Source organism: Leptodactylus fuscus, chromosome 5 (assembly GCF_031893055.1).
Source record: "Leptodactylus fuscus isolate aLepFus1 chromosome 5, aLepFus1.hap2, whole genome shotgun sequence".
Taxonomy (NCBI): Eukaryota; Metazoa; Chordata; class Amphibia; order Anura; family Leptodactylidae; genus Leptodactylus; species Leptodactylus fuscus.
Window position 1 is genome coordinate 70,322,811 of NC_134269.1, and position 19,534 is coordinate 70,342,344.

A 19,534-nucleotide genomic window follows, 5' to 3' on the forward strand; every position below is an offset into this window, starting at 1 on the left:
TTACAATATTGCCTTATTTAGTAATTCCTTTCTACCTGCAGATTCAGGGATCCCTCTTTCTTTTTTGGCATGTGGATTCTCCAGTGAATTACATGTCTTTCTGTTCTAACCAGGGGTCACCATCTCAAGTACCTGCATGGAATGTTCCACATAAGCACATGGGGACTTCTGCAATGTGTTGAGACCATCACTATAGACCATTTGTTTTCTCCATTGACTCTCTGCAAACTTTGACTATTTTAGCTAAAGGTTGCAGGCATAGCAGCCACTAACAATATGTCATTGCTGCTCTTCCCTGTTGCACAACTCACACAAGCTTAAAAAGGTAGCTTCTAAAAAAAAATATGTTACATGTATATGTAACATATGTAATGTTTTACTATTTTTGTGTTGCTCTTTAGGTTTCTTTTTTTTTCTTAAATAACCTGACCCAGATATAAAAAGGCAGGATTCATTTGATATTACAGCTCACATTTTAGGTTGCTAATAGCAGCATAATGGTGCCATTAACCATCAAATAAACTGAAGCATTAAAATGATAAAGCCAGAGAGATACAGTAGCAGTCATCATTCTCTATTAAGTCTAAAGAATGGAAGGGGAAAAAAATGGATATTTACTTGGATGTAGAGTAACGATTCACTGACGGTATTCTTCCCATTATCTAATTTCAATAAACTGAAATCTTGTTTTCTGCTTCACTGCAAACATGGATGCATGAGTGCCCTGCCATCAATGTCCCTGATCAGGCACTGCAGGCTTTAACACTCCTATACATTTTCTATTGTCTCACCCATCGAACCCAGGCAACAAAGAGACAAAAAAAAAAAAAAGCATATTTGCACTAAGATTATTGTACATGTTTGTAAATGAGCTATACAAAAAGGCATTTATAAAATGTAAAATGCAATTAAATTGCCAATTGTAGTGTAACTTACAATTTTTCAGGAAATCCTATGAGTCTTCCAAATTGTGGGAATGATAAATAGGATAAATTACAGGACTAGTCAAATAAGGCCATAACAATGTGCAGACATCAGACATGACCATGCAAACTTTACAACTGCTGGGCCTGTTTTTTTGTGCACCATCTAAGACATTATTCATGAGCCATTGTTTCGTTCAGTGATTTGCATCAATGACTGTGTGCCAAAACCAGGAGCAAAGACTACACACAGATAAGATATAATGGAAGGATTTGCAACGTTTATGTGTAGTCTCCATTCCCGATTTTGTTACACAATCACTGATGTAAATTACTGAACAATACACTGACAAGTGAATAAGATCTGTTTACATGAAATTCTGCACTGATTTTGAGACAGATTACACCTCAAAATCTGCACTAAACTCCGCCCATTGGTTTCAATGGAAGGCAGAGATCAAAACTGGACACTTAAAAAATAAGTACCGTATGTTGCTTGATTTTGTTGCAGACCTTACAGCACAAGCCACTCCATTGACTAGGCTCATATATATCAGTCTCATCAACATGTAAAAGCTGTGGCTTAACTTTCATTTCTGCCATGTGAACAGTCTAACAGTATGGTAACAATATGGCTCCTGACTTACTGGATTCCTACAGCTGCACAGGTAGCACCAGCAATACATAGGCCTATGGTGACATAGCAAGGAATGCTGGGACATTATAGCTCTGAAAGCTTCAAATGGCACTATAGCATTGGAGTAGGATATAAGATGTAATTCAGGATCAATCCAAAATAAATAATGCAATTGCTTTACTCAACTGTAAATGTAAAATAGTGATCAGACCTTTCAAAGAAGCCGGAGTAAAGCCCCTCATATACATACACATAAGAACAGCAGAATTGGCAGCCTATCTGATGAGTATGGAGGTTTCCCTACTCTCTCCTTATACAGATAATGCTGGGGGAAATAAGGAAGGACATGAAGTATTACAATGTTGCTTTTTATAGTGTGTATTTTTATGCAGGAGTTGGAAGGAATAGCTATTGGGCAAAGTGACTATATAGATTGCCTAATAAATGATAGTGAGGTCTATCCAACGTGGCTTCACAGAGTATTGATAACGAGGGTTGTAAAACCTGTTTGTGTAGGGTTGGGGCAATTAATCTGCCATCTCTACATTTGTCCCTAACAGACGTAATGCCAAATGGTGCCCAACACATGGTCAAATGTTTAGACATATTTGATGTTGATAACAAGGGGTTCCGTGAAAGACTTGGGGTTACGTTTACCCTTGGTGTATTTTTATACCGTCTTTCACTTCTACAAAAATTGGTGATGTTTACTAGCCAGAAAAATCATACACAACATAAAACATCCAATGACAAGCAGAAAATAGGTGCAACGAATAGTAAATCTTACACAATAAACATTAAAAGAAGAAAATGGGGCAGATTCATACAAAAAAGGTGCAACATCCTGATAAATGTTCCTGTTATTTATTGCTAGTTCAGATGAAAAATGCAATGAGATAAAGTTATGTTCCTGCCATTTCCATTTTGCAGATTATATAACATGAATAATAGCAGTGATTTAGCTCTTCTTACAGTGGTGTTCAGTAATAACCTTTAGTGTTTCTACAATTACAATGTGATCACAAGTTTTGTTTGTTTGTTTTTTTAACAAAAAGTTGAGTACTTTGCAAATTATTTTGTATTTATTTTGAGTTCTCTCTCTCATTTCATTCCTACATTGTTACTTTCAGAATTCTACTGTTAAGCTCTTCTGTGACCTAGGAGATAAGCTCTATTGTTATCAAAGCTCCCATAATGCTTTCTTCTCTGGTAATAAGAATTCTTTCTGGTAACAGCAGATTTCTGACTTTTGATATCAATGGAGAACAAAACATCAGGTAAACAAAGGTCTTACAATGTTATCATTCTTGATATTTATATAGACTTAGATTAAAATTTGTATTTACAATTTTTATGAATATTTATGTAGATTTCTAAATTTCTACATTATGACTCAAACGCCAAGTTTTTTCCACAGTCCCACATCGGTTGCCTCCATAGATACAGCTTTTAATTTTAGATTACTCTTTTATATACCCTATGAGGGCACATGGACTTTATAGAGAAAGGTTCTGACTTGGAAACATCCCTCGCATCTCCCCCCTTCCCATTACCCAAATAAAACATTACCAGAAAAGGCTTCTAGAATTCTATGTGCGATGTGGAACAGGGGTCCATGTAACCAGTGTCCGGATGCTGGAAACTAACTTCATCTAATAGCTGGCTGCAAGGGTAGCAAAACTATCTATTGTGGAGGTTTTGCTCTTTAAGGCTGGGGCCCCACGGACCGGAAACGACACAATTTGCCCGCAGTGGAGATGCTGCAGGAAAAATCGCAGCGTTGTACAGTGCAGGCAAATTTTCCCAGTCTCATTCATGGACATAAAGCAACTGGTTCATAATGTATCATACAGTACAGGGTCTAATGGTTATCTGGGTGACAACCGTATATCCAAATTAATACTGACCATGTATCATTGTCAACCAGCCACAGAGTACTCCATTTTTTCCACCAAAAACTTTCCAAAAGTAAATTGTAAAGAGTTCTTACCTGTAGGTATCTGTCACATTTTAAATCTGATGTTCACAGAAACAATGCAGTGATGTCCTGTCTGCAGTCAATCACATGGTTTTTGTTCCTGCCTCCTCATAAAGGTTGTCAAGGGGCCGTACACATCATGTTTTGATCGCCTGTTTATCATATCCATTTTACAGCTGCTGCTATCTGTTTACATAGAATCAATGTGGAGAATTTTTATGCCAGTCTTAATTCATTCCCCGACAGATGCTAAATGTGCCATAATTACTTAAAGGCTCCATAATTGAAGCAGAAAGTCGGCCGTTCTCTGTGAAAAGCGATGCAGGAAAAAACGTGATGCGTTGTTGCCGCTGTTTTTCCCGCAACGCTATTTTGCTGTGGCCCACTGTGTGGGGTCTTGGCCTCAAGGATTACTTTTAGCTACTTTCTAGGCACAGCACATTAAATCTGGATAAATGTTTAAAAGAAATTAAAAAAAAAGAAGAAAAAAAAGGAACTGTATTAGGGTTGAGTCGATCAGGATCATTTTCCATCTGAACCCGATTCCGATTCCAATCCTAATGCAAGTCAATGGGATTTTTTTTAAATTAATTATCGAAGATCGGATTTTAAAAACGATTCTATTCACCACACAGAATGGAGTCCAAAAATTGTTTTAATTTTTGGACTCCACGCTGTGTAGTGATTAAAAAAAATATCCCCTGGCTACTTTGCAACACTCACGTCTCCCCTCCCAGTATCCGCCCACACTCTCCTAAACCACAAGCCCCGCCTTCTCCCAGCATCTCTAACACTAGTCTAGGAAGGCAGGGGCGCACAGGGTGCTCTAAAAGCAAGTGAAGGAGAAAGAAGAGCGAGAAGAACGGGGAGCGGCAGCACTTCTGTGCAGGTAAGTTGAGCAATCGGGATCGGAATTCTGTTCCCGATCTCTTTTAGGCGGGATTGGAAACCGATCGTGAAATTTATATGATCGCCAATCGGGATCCGATCTTTTCCGATCCCGATCACTCAACCCTAATCTGTGTAAGAACATACAGATTTTGTGTGTACTACAAAAAAAATAAAACATACAATAAAAAAAACGCTGCTACATGGGTCTTAGCCTAAGGGTCCATTGACACGGAGGAAAATGGTGAGGAATTTTCTGCTAGCAAAAAAAGGAACCCGTTGAAGTCAATGGGAGGCTTTTTTTTCAGGGCTGAAATTCCCCACCAAATTCCTCACCATTTTCCTCCGTTTGAATGGACCTTAAGGCTGCTTTCATACCATGATTTTTGTTACAGGCAAGGAATCTGCTTATTTGCTGGATGCAGCAAAAAAAAATAAAAAAATAATAATAATAATAATAAAAATAATAATAATAATCTGTTGATCTTTTTGCATCAGTTTGTATGAGTTTTATTTTTTGCATCCAGCCTCAATGGATGACTGTCCATTTGCATTCATAATATAGACCATTGAATGGATTATCAAAAATGTTAAGTTAGTCCCTCTCCCCTTATAGTCTAGAGGAGAGGGACTAACTTAAGAGTATCAGGAAGATGAGGGGAAAAAAAGGTTTGATTTTAACCAGTCCAAACCCATGCAATTTCCCAGGACAGGTTTTACTGCCTATAGTTTATCGGTAGTAACAGCTATATTATATATATGCACAGCTTTAGATTTCTGGGAATTTGTTTAGTTGTTTAAAATGTTTTATTCCTTTGCACTCATTTTCTCTAGTTTCCATTAATAAGGCCAATTGAGTATAGTGAGGACAGAGGGATACATTTAGCAAAGCTTATTTCATCTGTATCTTTTTGCACAGTTGAATGCAATCTTCTGTAGACAACCTCTCTAAAGCTTGGGACACACACATCAGTCAGGCTGCTAACTTTCCTGTGTTTTTTGTTGTTGTTGTTGTAGAACAACTTCAGAAATCACAGGTCTACTGCAGTTTTTGAACTTTGTTATGGGCAAAACCCACAGCAATAATAGACATGCTGCAGCTTTAACACGTACAGTGCAGGTCACTGTATATCACAAGTGTGAACTCCAGGCTAAAAGTGCCCATAAATTAAATTAAAGTTGATGAAAATTTACTATGGAATCATAAAGAATGCCATATATAAAATTTGCAACCAATAGTTGAACCAGAAACCACCTTTGTGTAAGATCTTAAATGCACAAATGATCTTTCCTTGAAAGAACATTCTCAATAAGATTAGTCATCCTTTGCCTGGTGCCATTCAGCATGAATGGCCAGTTTGAACAATTGTACTGGACAACATAGACAAATTGTAAAATATATTATCAGGACCTCCCACGCTCGTATACAAGATTTCTCCCAAGTTGCACCACTTCTCTGCAATGCTCTTTCCCGGACAATCAGATTAACTCCCAATTTCTACAGCTTCAAGCGCAAACTAAAGACACATCTTTTCAGACAGGCCTATCACATTTTCTAATGTAAACCCTTCTGTACCGTAATTAGAAACCCTAAAGCAAACCCTTCCCTTTTCACGCTCCCACATTACCCCACATGATATTATGCCATTTGAGACTAACTTGTCCAGGCACCATCTGCATGTTAAAGGACATGACTGGTGACGGCTCATGCAATTTTGTTTGTGTAATGACAGTAACCTCTATTAAAAAATTGTCTGACCACTGTATAAGCAATGCCGCCCCTGCTACCTCTTGTGTCACCCCCACTACCTCATAGATTGTAAGCTCTTGCGAGCAGGGCCCTCAGTTCCATTGTGTGAAATGAATGTATCCTTTTGTCTTTACTTGAACCCTACAACTTGTACAGTGCTGCGGAATATGTTGGCGCTATATAAATAAAATGTATTATTATTATTAGAGATGAGCGAGAGTAGTGAAATATTTGAGATTCGATATTCGTTTCGAGTAGAGCCTCAATATTTGACTACTTGATCGAATTTCGAATCCCATTATAGTCTATAGGAAAAATGGTCGCTTCAGGGGAAACCACTGTTCGAATAAAGGAGAGTCACCAAGTCCACAAGTAGCAGGAGGAGAGTGTTTAGGAGGAGTGCTGTGCAGTTAAAGCGCACAGACCCCATTATAGTCTATGGGGTCCATGCGCTTTAACTGCACAGCGCTTGCAGTTGCGCTGATATTCCGTTCGGGGGGGTCCTCTTGTGGACTCCTTCCGGATGGGAGGCAAGCGCTAATGTGAACCGACCCTTACTTGTCCTGCAGAACCAGCACTGATTGGCCGAATGCTATACACTGTATAGCATTCGACCAATCAACACTGGTTCTGCAGCAGGCTTGTCTTTGCTAGTCGGGAGACCAGCTTGCGTTTATGAGGGAGCTGACTTTTTCTCATAGGAATGCATTGACCAGATTGATTGGCCAGTGTACAGCATTCAGCCAATCAATGCTGGTTCTGCCGGAGTCTCGTATGTGAGGAGGTGGAGTCTAAGATCGGACCACAGCAGTCTCCATTGTGGTCCGATCTTAGACTCCGCCTTCTCACAGATGAGAACCAGCATTGATTGGCCGAATGCTGTACACTGTATAGCATTCGGCCAATCAACGCTGGTCAATGCATTCCTATGAGAAAAGTCAGCTCCTGCATAAACGCAAGCTGCCAGCTCTCCCGACTAACAAAGATGAGCCTGCTGCAGAACCAGCGTTGATTTGCCGAATGCTATACAGTGTATAGTATTCGGCAAATCAATGCTGGTTCTGAATCGAATCTTTACTGCGAATAGCGATAGTATTTGTTCGAATACCTACTCGATCGAATACTACTCGCTCATCTCTAAATTATTATTATTAGCTGATCAGAGAAAAAAAAAAAACATATGGGGTCTTTGTATGCCTCCGTGAAAGTCATCAGATGGTAATTACTATTTATTTTTAGACCGCCATTAATACTATGTCACTTTACATAGCAAAAGGAATCAGAAAACATATTACAAAACTAAATGCATTAAACATGAATAAATTTAGCAACCAACAGGTACAGAATGAGATAGGACCATACCTGTGAGAACTTGTAATCTACAAGGAAAGTGCTAATCCTCCCTTAGAAATGTTTGCTTAACCTCTGCCTTGAGATTAAGGAGGTTTACCAAGTTTTAATGTAATAAATGTAATACCTGATAGGTGGAAGTCCCCACATCTGACCCCTACCAATCATAAGAAGGAGGGGTTAGAGTCTTGTTTTTCCTGTATATGCAATCTCTCTCCATTACTTTTTATGGAACTGCAAAAGAAAAATAGAAGCAGAGTATGCTCAATTATTTTTAGAGAACCATAAATTACATGAACATATGAAAAGGGTTTACATACATGAAAAAAAAAGTATAATAAATGCAATAATAACTATTACTAAAAACGTTCCTGCTCACAGGACGTTATAAACTACAAGGGAAGGTGAACGAATGCAAAGGGATAGGGTAGGTGCTACACATACAGTAGTTGGTGGCAGCAGGGTTATTATAGGCTATTGAATTTCTTGAAGGTTCTCAGGTGGACCCAGTGGTGTACCTAGGAAGGGCGGGGCCCCGTGGCGAACTTTTGACATGCCCCTCCCCCCCCAACCGACACCGAAGACCTCGACCGACCACCTCCTCCGCACTCTATTATGTCCCTTAGTAAGCCCTGCACACAGTATGATGACCATTAGTGGCCCCTACACACAGTATTATCCCCCACAGTGGCCCCTGCACGCAGTATTATACACCATAGTGGCCCCTGCATACAGTATTATGTCCCTTAGTGGCCCTGCACACAGTATTATGTTCCATAGTGGCCCCTGCACACAGTATTATACCCAATAGTGGCCCCTGCACACAGTATTATGTCCCCAAAGTGGCCCCTGCACACAGTATTATGTCCAGAATCGGCAAGTAAATAGGGCCCGTAACGGCCAATTAAAAAAAAATACAAAAAAACGCAGCAGTAGTGGCTGTCACCGGGCCCCCTAATGGCCCGGGCCCTGTGGCAGCCGCCTCCGCTGCCTCTATGGTAGTTACGCCCCTGGGTGGACCAATATCCATGCATGCTTCACCAGGGCCCTATTGAAATCAGCAGGGATTCCCACAGATTAGACACTTACTATTTTATCTATCCTGTGAAGAGAAGACATGTTGAAAACTTGGCACAATCCCTTTAAGGCTAAGGCCCCAAATTATGGAAACACAGCTTTTCTTTGTTGCAGATTTTGCTGCACTTTTTTGAGCCAAACCAGTAGTGGACTGAGCAGAAGGGAGAAGTCTAAGTACTTTTTATATACTTGTCATTCCTTTTGTAGCCATTTTTGGCTTTGGCTGAAAAAAGCGCAGCAAAATCTGCAACAAAAAAGCTGCATTTCCGCAACGTGGGGCCTCAGCCTTAGCATAAGGTAGAGGAGATGGAATCTTCTGACAAGAAGTCCCAAAAGACGGTCCCAACAATCACTCCTTATTCTCCATTTCTGAGAACTGTCAGCTATATTTATATATAGCATCTGTGAATGATACAAAATAGCCACTAACGAGTCTGGTATGAGTGGCCCTTTAAGAGACTTGTTTAATCTCCATAAAATATAGTTAGTAATAGTTCATAAAACTGGTGACTAGATCTATACTTCTCATGGTATTCAGGACACAAGTGCAGTGAACTATGCGATCCCTGCTTAGCATATAAAATGTAGGTACGCTTTAGAGGTTACTACTCTATGCTGGGTGATACTTAGCAGTATTTAAGAGTAATGTGCTTTTTCTATAGAAGGTTCAATAGGCAGATTAATGTGAGTGTAGAGATTACAGTGACAGTCATACACTTCCAACATGCACAAGTCAACAGTCTATGTAAAGAGCTTTCATAGAGCACAGCATAACCTTCACTTTATGTAGTGTGACACAGGCCTGTCACTAAGCTCTTCCCATAAGGCAGCTAAGGATATATGTTCTTATTGATTTTTGATTGATCATAACATATTATATAATAGATCAGAGCTTTAACTGTCAACTTTGTAACAGGAAAATCAATGGCGTTCTTACATAAACTTTAATGTTATGTGAAATGATGGCATTGCATCAATGAGCAAGCACATTACAAGCACAATGCCTAGAAAGCTCAGCGCATAGACCGGAGACTGGAGGAGAAGAAGAGCTTAATAAAACCACTTCCATCCGCACAAACCCCATTACTTCTGCTAGATTAGGACATCAAGTGCCCAAACAGGGAGAATGTTACACTTCTCCGATAATTGTCTGGCTTCCCCCCTTATAATAAGGTCTTCCGATATTATGTGAATAAACACTATTTCATATATCATTAAAAGTGGTCAACCCAGTCTGGACAGTGTCAGGCCATGAAGGGACACACAGCAAACTGGTAACACCCAGCTGTCAATTTATTCACGCAATTCTAGGAGGAATAAGAGAGAGAACATCACATGCAGTGTTCTAAGAAAATATGTTCCAGTCATGCAAGTATTTACTGAAACAGACATGTCAGGAGATTAGACAGATCCTCTTCAGCAAGTCTAGCACCTATGTCACAGAATTTCTGCACCTTTTAAAAAGTAGATGTCCATTCTTTGCCAATACTACAACATCTTAAAAATATCATTATATATATTGATGAATAATTTATAATGAATGTTTTAGTTGTACAGAACCTTAACAGCACCTTTCCCTGATTTAAAGGGTTCTGTCCCAATGGCATCTAGAAATCCCATTTACCTATAACCTACAATACAATTCTGAGTTGAGAGGGGTCCTCTATTCAGGATCCTTATTTCTTGACCATAAAGGCGAGCAATAACTGAGTGTTTCTTTCTTTGGAGGACCTGTCTTGACCTTCATCATAGATGTAACCCATTGATGTAAATGGGCACTGTGTAGTGACTTTTTCCCCCTGTGGAGGCACTGCAGCAAAATTGATTACCGATTGCCAGGTTTATCCGAGATTTCTGCTGTTTGTTGGGGGTACACTTGTTACCAACCTAACAAGTAAGGATCACCTAAAGTGGACAACCTCTTTGGCTGGAATCAGAAGGTAACATGTTTTATTACATACAGCAACAAACCCAGTCCCTACCAAGAGACTAGATACTTAAGAATATAGTATCTTAGATCATTACAACGCTGCTAATTTGGGTCATTAGATCTGCAGCTGGGATGGATTTTGTGGCTGCAATGCAATCCATATAACGCAGACATACTAGATAGATAGGGCTATCTGAATTCAACCTGAAAGTACAATTGTGATGATTTTGTTCAGTGCATATATGCCCTCATAAATTGTTTAGTATTCCTTTAAAAACACACACTGGGAGTTAGTAGTTCTACTGCAGGCAGTGGAAGACAAGTTATGTTATACCAGGATGTAAAACCAGACTTCTTAGGTTTGTTCTACTGCATCCCCTGGAAGACAGCCTCTTGTACACACAATTACAGTGTTCTATGCCATGTTGGTTTCGGTTAATGCAAGCATAGGGCTTGTGAGGTCTTGCTCTTCAACCCTTTGATCAGACAGCTTACATGGACAATTCACACCTCTCCTCAAAACTCCTCTCACTTCCTGTGTGTAGGGAATAGACAACTGTAAAAGAGCAGCAGCTGGAAAGCCTATTTCAGTAGCCAAGTAAAGTATTGTTCTGTCCCTGCACAGCAAAACCATCAGGCATGGTAGAAATCCACCCTACTGAGCAAGTGTACACCAATAGTCACACCCAGTATCATACAGAGAAGGATCTGCTAGAAAGCAGCACATGAAAGGAATACAATAAATAATTGTTCTTTTCTGTCATACTATTAAAATTTAAATGAATCTGCTAATGGGAAAGCTGGGTGGCAACTTAAACAGTTTCCATTGTAGCACTGGCATGCTTTATCACTCAACTTTCCAAGTCTTCAGTAGATCTAGATCTGTTCAACCCCCACATAGCTATTCAGTCTCACAATCTAAGCCTCGCCTGTGGGCGCTGTTATTGCTGTCAACTAACCCACTATAGTTCTAGATGACAATACAGAGATAACACAGTATAGAGATGTAGAGTACCCCTGCTTAACTAGGCAGATTTGCAGTTCAGAAGTCTAGGAAAGCAAAGTCACATAGCAGTCACATTTACAATCATTAGTTGCAATTTTAAGAGCGTGACATAGCGATTTGTGGCCACAAGTCAACATGTAGTGCCACCCAAAATGGACTGTAGATAAGATCCCAAAACTGATTCATTTAATATATTATCCTATCAATTTTGGTATTTTTGCATTGAAATCAATCTAAAGGTCATTGAAAATATGTCCCTGCAGATGCAAATTACTGTCATACCAAATTAAATGTTATAGTCAAGGCCTTTTTACATAGGGAGCAGTAACCGGTAGTTTCCCACATTCATGTATACCAGGCAATTGACATTTTTCTTACATGCTCTTGCTATTTTACCAGAAGAATTCTCATTTTTTTACTGGATCAAAGGAAGACTATAATGGGAGGACACAACCGATCCAAGGTAGTTGGTAGTAAAAGTGATGTAGGGTGTATAAAATGCAAAATAACTTATAATAACTGGTCTCACACACCACATGACAATATCAACCAGATGAGATACAATGATGTCATCAGACATGAACCAGCAATTTCTGACAACCATGCACTGAAAAGATACAAAGGAGCATGTCTGCAATACCCCTTGCCAGAGCTGCAGAGAACGTGGAAAGAGGGGAAAAAAAGGGAGGGGGTGTGAAGCAGTGAAAGGTTTCGTTTTTTTATTTAACAAAGACACAATAATTTACTACTGAGATTGCGTATACAGTTCCATCCCATGTATTATAGTGAAGAAGCAAAGCTTCATTTCAGTAGGTTACATGGTAAGGCCATGCCGACAGGACACAGGCGCCAAGAGAACACGATCCTGCCAATACTGCTGCATCTAATACATGGAATAAATCAATAATGGCAGCATGAAATGTCTAACACACATCATGCGGCTCTTAGCAGGAATGATGAAAAGACAGGCACATTCAATGCACATTTCTGTATGCATCATAAAAGACACAGGCGGCAGAAAGCTGCTCTTTACCCATAAAGAATATTAATCCATGCATAGGTGAAGGAATCCAGCGCAGCACATAAAGCTCTGCTTCCCACCAGGATCCTCCCCCTCCCACCATCCATTACTGTACTTTTATAACATCATATATAGGTCAGGATGACAAGAGCACACAATGCCTGCATACTTCAAATACTGTGACATTTATGTCGAGCAAGTGTTTCCTCAATCCCACGCCATGTAACCTTTGCATTAATAAGACTGCCACATACACTATAAACCACCAGCAACATGACAATACGCAGTACCCTAACAGTAGAGCAGGACACAAGACGGGTCCATACCCAATGATCGTGCCGAGCTCTACTGTACAAAACCGTGAAACCATTATCTCACAGCCAGTCATCATTTCTGGCTTTGTGCTAGTTTTCATCACAATGATAACACAACAAAAGGCTCCATAGCCTTAAGAGTTAAATGTTTAGGTAATTTACTCTCTCTAAGGGTTGAGCGTCATTTATGCTGCAGTCCTATGTAACAGGACAGATGTCTTTTTAGACCATGCCAAGACAGACTTGGCCTCAGTTCTGCTTCATCTGGAGATCTTCTAACCAAAGGATAACATGCTCATGCGTCTCACACACGCATCCACACCCAGAGATGGTCCCAAACACACACACACCCACTCACATTTGGTACCACACAAAAAGTAGTATAGCCATCTATTTCATAAATGATGTGCCTGAACACCTAGTCAGACATAGAATCGGACGGACTGCAGCACATGATTTCAGAGCACTTACTGCCCACTGCACCACTATGATCTATGGTGCAGACACATGGATACAAAACCACCCAACATTCACAGACTATAGACAGTGTACAGAACAGTAACGCTGATGATCAACTCACACAACAAAGCAATCCATCAGTTCTGGAATATTTTATTTGATTTATATAGAAATACTTAAAAAAACATGAAGTAGCACCATTACTTAAGTTTTTACCTTTATTTATGTAGAACTTTAAATGTCAGAAAAATAAAACTCTTGATACAATTTTCAAATCTTGTTTCAGCAAATATAATATTAGTATTTTTTTTGACCATGAGGTTAAAGGCCCTTTATCATAAAATAAAATATACTTTGTTTTTTTCTTTTTAAACTTTGCTCAGTAAAGTACATTTACGCTCAAGTAACATCACCTACATATACATAAACAAGTAGTAAACAAAATGTATTAAAATAGAAATACTAAACTAGAGTGGTGCAACAGAATCTTGTAATCTCCACTGAAATCTATTTATACAAATGCTAGAAAGGAGTCAACGGTTCTTTGAGTTGGCTTCATATGTTCATACATTTCATCATCATTTTTTTTTGTAATAATATAGAATAAAATAGGCTTTATATCACGGAATAGAAAAAGACGCTGGGTGAAGCAGATTGAAAACGTTTTGTTTTTCAGGAACCTATAAAAAATCTCCATCCCAACACAATACTGTTCAAAACACGTTTGCAGTTTATGGTTGTGTGTGTGTTTTTGTTTTGTTTGTTTGTTTAACCCCTCCCTCCCTGCCCCTCCCCACCCCCAAACTTCACCTCTGTGATATTAAAATAATACAGTGTTCTTTGCCAGAAGGCCATACTAAAAATAAAAGATTTAAACCCAGCTACAAAAAAAGTTCACTGAACTTAAAATTAAAATACTTGTAAACATCTTTGCAATATGAAATATAATTTTTCAAGTCAAAAAAGAATAAAATACTTCAATCTGTATTAATGCAATTCGTCTTTTAAAACCATTTTATAATTATATATATTTATATATTTATAGAAGATATGTTACAATTTAATATTACTTTCTTAAAGCTGCAGTATCATGGGGTTCTCTTAGGAGCATTGTATTCCCATTTTTTCATCTCCGGAGAAAGTTATAAAAAAACAAAAAAAAGAAACATAAAGAGTAACAAAAAAATTAAAATCATAATAAAATAAAAATTCATTCAAAGTCTAAAAATTACTCCATTTGTCAAAATAATATTTGTATCATCTAATAAGCCACACATAACAAGCATAACAAAAAGTAACCAAAAATAGATATATATATATATTTTGGAAGATTTGTCTTGTAAAGTAACTGTACAGTGTAAAACTGCTGTTCTTTGTTCATAGTCAGAGCATGCAATAAGACGTAGGATTCTTCCCCAGCTACAATAAATGGCCATGGGATAGAGTTCAGCAAGTTCCCTTTAAAAAAAAAAAAAATATAAAAAATAATAAAATGAAATGTGCAGATACTGCAGCTTTAAAGCCACATTCCCACTTGGCAAGGTAGAAACCAATATATATTTTTTTTTATACAGTAAAGAGGCCTCATCTCCACAACCCGGGGCCTTGCCACCACATTTTAACCCTTTCAACCCCAGACAGCCCCTAGCAGGAACCCGTTGGCAAAAAAAAGGGGTTCAGCTAACCACGTGACAACAACCCAGACCAACTTAAGACAGGCCTATAGACCCCACTGAAAATATATAAATTGAAGGAAACACAAATCAATATTGCTTCTGGAGTGGGGGGGCACATGTAAAATTGGTTGCTGTAAGCTATTTACAAAATGAAGCAAGAGTGGGTACCACTGAGAATAATGCACCAAAGGGGGGGGGGGGGCTTCGTTTAATGAGACATGCAGTTACTACTTGACATCTGGCCCCAGTATAAAACTATTATTTGCCTTTAGACTGGCATGAAAAGCTACTACAAAGACATATATGAGCCCCTCAAGCATACAAAGAATGAGGGGTCTAGGTAAGCAACATCAAATTTTTATATATATATATTATTTGCATATTAATATATTACAATATATTAATATATTAAGGGTTCTGGTAAATAATATATATATGTATATATGTACAAAACACAAACACACGTGTATGGCACCATACAAGTGGGAATGTAGCTATAGGGCATGGTTTCTATTCATAGTACTGGAATAAAAAAGGCTGCTTGAGTGTTCTAGGAGAATATGCGGATGGCCTGAGTGACTTCTGCATGACACACTGGGCACTGAGGCTCATTCTTCTCACAGATGCGATTGGCACACTCCATGCAGAATAGGTTGTGGCCGCAGGGTACCAAGGCTGCGATCACCTCACTCTCAAAGCAGATGGAGCAGTCACGGCTGCCTTTCCTCCTCATGCCTGATGAAGAGGAAGACGAGCTGGAAGAGGAAGAGCTGCTGCTGCTGGAGGACGATGAAGAAGAGGAGGAGTCAGAGCCCATGTTAGTGTAGGCGGAATAGCTCAGGCCACCTCCAGGGTCACTGCGCACTCTACGCGCTAAAGGATGCTCAGGGACCACGCTGCTTCCATGCAAGGGAGGCGAGAGCCTGGGCGGAGCAGTGCAGCCCACCCCATTGAGCCGCCTGTTAGACAGCAACCCATTGGCATTGTTTTGGTAGGGGGGAGATTGAGAGACACTGCTTGTGCCATTGCGTTCAAATTGGGACCAGATCAAAGCTGTGCCAGGTGGAGCTGGCGCAGGGTCAAAAGCAGAGTCAAAAGCCAGCTCAGTGCAGTCAGGCGAAATGCTGTCACTGGCATACACATATCCATTGCCATTCACGTTATTGTTATTGTTGCCATTGTTGGTAAAACTGAGGGCAGGGCTGGGAGGGCTATAATCTGCCAGCCTAGAGCCATTGTTACCCCCAAAGTAAGAGTCAGTGGAGGCACTGCCCAGGGAGCTGGAGCTGTCATTGCGGTAATTGGAAAAAGCCTTGCGTGAACCCGTGCTGGAGTTTATGCACGGAGTGGGTTTGCTCCATAAGCTCCCTGTGCCATGCAAATCAAAGCCAACATCAGTACCATTGGCGTGAAAGTCATTCTCATCGGTCAGCTCTATAAGCCCTCCTGTGCGCACAGCAATGTGTGCCTCAATCTCCTCTCGAGCTCGATCCACATTCTCCGGCATCCCAGTCACCTCAAACACTGGCTCTTTATCCCTGCTGGGGGTGACAATGTACGTGTGGGTCTGCTGCTGGATCCTCTTGATAGTAGCCCCTTTAGGTCCCACCACCAGACCCACCACTCTATAGGGCACCCGCACCTGAATGGTGGTCTGCCCAGGAAGATTTGGAGGTCCAGGCACCGACCCCCCATTTAAAGCGTTTTTATTGCGAGAAGCTCGGATCATGGAGAAGTGCTCTGCAGCTGAGATGATCTCTCTCCTGGCCATGGCTACATCTTCCTTTCTCCCAGTCACAACAAAGACAGGCTCCTCCCCACGGACCGGGGTCTTGATGTAGGTGTTGGTCTTCGCCCGCAGAGCTTTGATTTTACAACCTGGGTAGCAAATGGGGATAAAACGCACAATTAGACCTGGTGTAAAAATGGGACAAACTAGAAAGAGGCAAAAGGAGGATGAGCAGTAGGGGTAATACCAGTGACACCTACATGAACCAAGGGCACTGCTAAGGGTGGGCATCTGGGAGTGAAGCAACTGCAGTGCCAACACAGCACAAAGCATGAGGAGGATACACAATACAACAGTGGCATCCCATGCTCATACATCATGTGTCACTACAGAGCAGGGCAAGACCCTGTTCCATCCTGTAGCACAGGGCTAGCTAGTGGCTGGTGCAGGAGCCGCACTCCTTTGTCTGCCTGTAACATTCCAGCATTGGCACAACGTGCACACACAGATACATATATATATATATATATATATATATATATATATATATATATATATATATATATATATATACACATACATATACATACACACACAGACAATAGCGCAGCTTCTCACCTTGTCTACCCACAATCTCCGCCACATGCTCAGAGCTGGGCACCGGGACACACTCGGTCATGTTCACGCTCTTCTTGCGGGGCTCGTTGTCGTACATGGAGCTCTCATCGTTGTCCAGTCCAAGCAGAGACAGCTGGTCCAGGGCGATCTGCAGAGCTCGCTGGTCGTCCAGAGTGTCGCCTCCTCCGCTCCCGGACCTCTCCATGTCTGCAAAGAGCGAGCTGGGCATGGTCAGCTCCCCCGCTCCTCTCGCCTCAGCACTGGGTGCAGACACAAAGGAAAGCGAGGTGGCCGGTGGCAGGAGAGCGGCGGGGAGGAGCGAGGCTGAGGTGGCTGCAGTCCTCTCAGGGCGGTGCGTTCAGGGGGTCCCCCCAGCTTGGATCCAGTGGGTGCAGGAGCTGCTACCCGACTTCTTTGTGGCCGGAATATGCCAGAGATGGCAGCGGTTCTTTAAGGAGCCCCTCCCGGCTCACTCAGCGTTTTCCTCCACTCCTGTCTGAGCCACTGCAGCCAGACGGCACTAGAGGGGGATAAGAGGCCGTGACGTCACCGGTAGGGCTGACAGCACAATGGAGCTGACACCAGGGAAGGCGAGTGCTATTGGAAGGCCTGGGCCGGAGTGGGCGTGGCTGGGGCCGGCTGTCCGTCCCTCGGCTCCTCCCCCTCTGAGGAGAGAAAGAGACAAACTCCTTTCTTTGTTGTCTAATGCAGAACAATAAAACGCAATCTCCTGTGTGTGCACGGGGAGGAGACCACCCACCATCTTTTCTGGGAGTGCCCGTTTGCTCAGGGTCTGTTGGATGCCCTGGAGGATGATCTGCAGGACTCTGTCCCCAGGAGCAACCTTTCTTACCATTCGGTTTTTTATGGACTGTTCCCGGGGATCCACAGAGAGACTGACTGTGAGAAGGCCTGGCGCATTTTGAACTGCTTCAAGGACGCTATCTGGTTCACCAGAAACAGGCTTGTTCTCAGGAGGGAACAAGTCACTTTTCAGGACTGCTGCAGGCTCATCCATAGCCTGCTCCGGGACTACTTCATCTTGGACAGCTTGAGAGGCAAAGAGGAAGAAGATTAATGACTTTTTCTTCTGATTGTTTCCTCCAATTTGTGCTTTTGCCTTGCAGGACAAGTATTTGGTTTTGTTGCCCTGTCAGAGTCCTAAGCCAGTTTTCCTCTCTCTCCCCCCTCCCCTCCCTCCCCCTCCTCCACATGTCAGATAGCTAAGTTGAGGATTGCATATATGCTGTGGGGCTAGGAAACACTGGTAAGGGGTGGGGTGAGGTGGAGCGCTGGGAGAGATTTCTTTCCTGTGCGATTTACCTTGCCAAGGTATGGGAATGTATTTATTTATTCTGTGAGTATTGTTGTGGTGTATCATATGCGCTGCGTCGCAGTACTCTGTAAATACTTTTGTTTGATGACTGATTGTGAATAAAAGCTATTTTCAATTAAAAATCGGGGAGGTATGGCTGAGCCTCATGCCTCCAGTCCTTAGGACAGGGCTAGTGCCGGGCTGCTGCCTGCTGAGGACATGCACCGGCTACAGCCTTACTTCTAATTGGCCGCCGACCTCTGAGTACTCCCACATGTATGTATTGTCCCAGCAGCAGCGTGCTCTGAGGTGACAAATAATAGATAGCTGTCATATCCCTTCCATGTGTCAGACCCTATTCACACCACACTTTATCATTGCAGCATTAATCACTAAATGTAAATCTGGCCATAGATGTAATAATATCATGAATGGAGAAACAATGTGATAGTAGTTATGTTTACCGCGTGGTATTCGACTGAGTACACCAATAACTATGCAAAGAGAGGTACTCAATCGAATACTACTCACTCATGCCCCCCCCGTCTATAAATGTTAGTAGTGTTGACATATGACATGCACCCCGTCTATAAACGTTAATATTGGTGGTATGTGACTTGTCCCTGTTCTATAAATATCAATAGTGTAGGTATATGACATGACTCTGCTATATAAATATCAGTAGTGTAGGTATATGAAAATGTTAGTAGTGGTGGTATATGACATGACTCTGGTATATAAGTGTTAGTAGTGTTGGTGTTTGACATGACTCCGGTATATAAATGTTAGTAGTGTTGGTATATGACATGCCCACAGTCTATAAATATTGGTAACGATGACATATGAAATGCCCCCAGTCTATA

At 41.2% G+C, this 19,534-nt stretch overlaps 1 protein-coding gene across 1 annotated transcript; it reads right to left on the reverse strand.

Moving 5' to 3' along the window:
- Nucleotides 1-14,136: 14,136 nt before the first annotated feature.
- Nucleotides 14,137-17,862, reverse strand: MEX3B (mex-3 RNA binding family member B). Its single transcript, XM_075273397.1, has 2 exons — nucleotides 17,357-17,862; nucleotides 14,137-16,887 (listed from the first exon to the last, which is right to left on the reverse strand). Exons 1-2 carry the CDS (start codon nucleotides 17,583-17,585, stop codon nucleotides 15,560-15,562), a joined length of 1,557 nt encoding a protein of 518 aa, XP_075129498.1. The 5' UTR covers nucleotides 17,586-17,862; the 3' UTR covers nucleotides 14,137-15,559.
- Nucleotides 17,863-19,534: the final 1,672 nt, after the last annotated feature.

What these genes read in the sequence shown, in the direction of transcription:
- MEX3B (XM_075273397.1), bottom strand. Translation starts at nt 17,585, where the DNA reads ATGCCCAGCTCGCTCTTTGCAGACATGGAGAGGTCCGGGAGCGGAGGA. An exon ending in GGAGATTGTGGGTAGACAAG is followed by an intron (nt 16,888 to 17,356) that starts GTGAGAAGCTGC and finishes TTTGCTACCCAG; the next exon opens with GTTGTAAAATCAAAGCTCTG.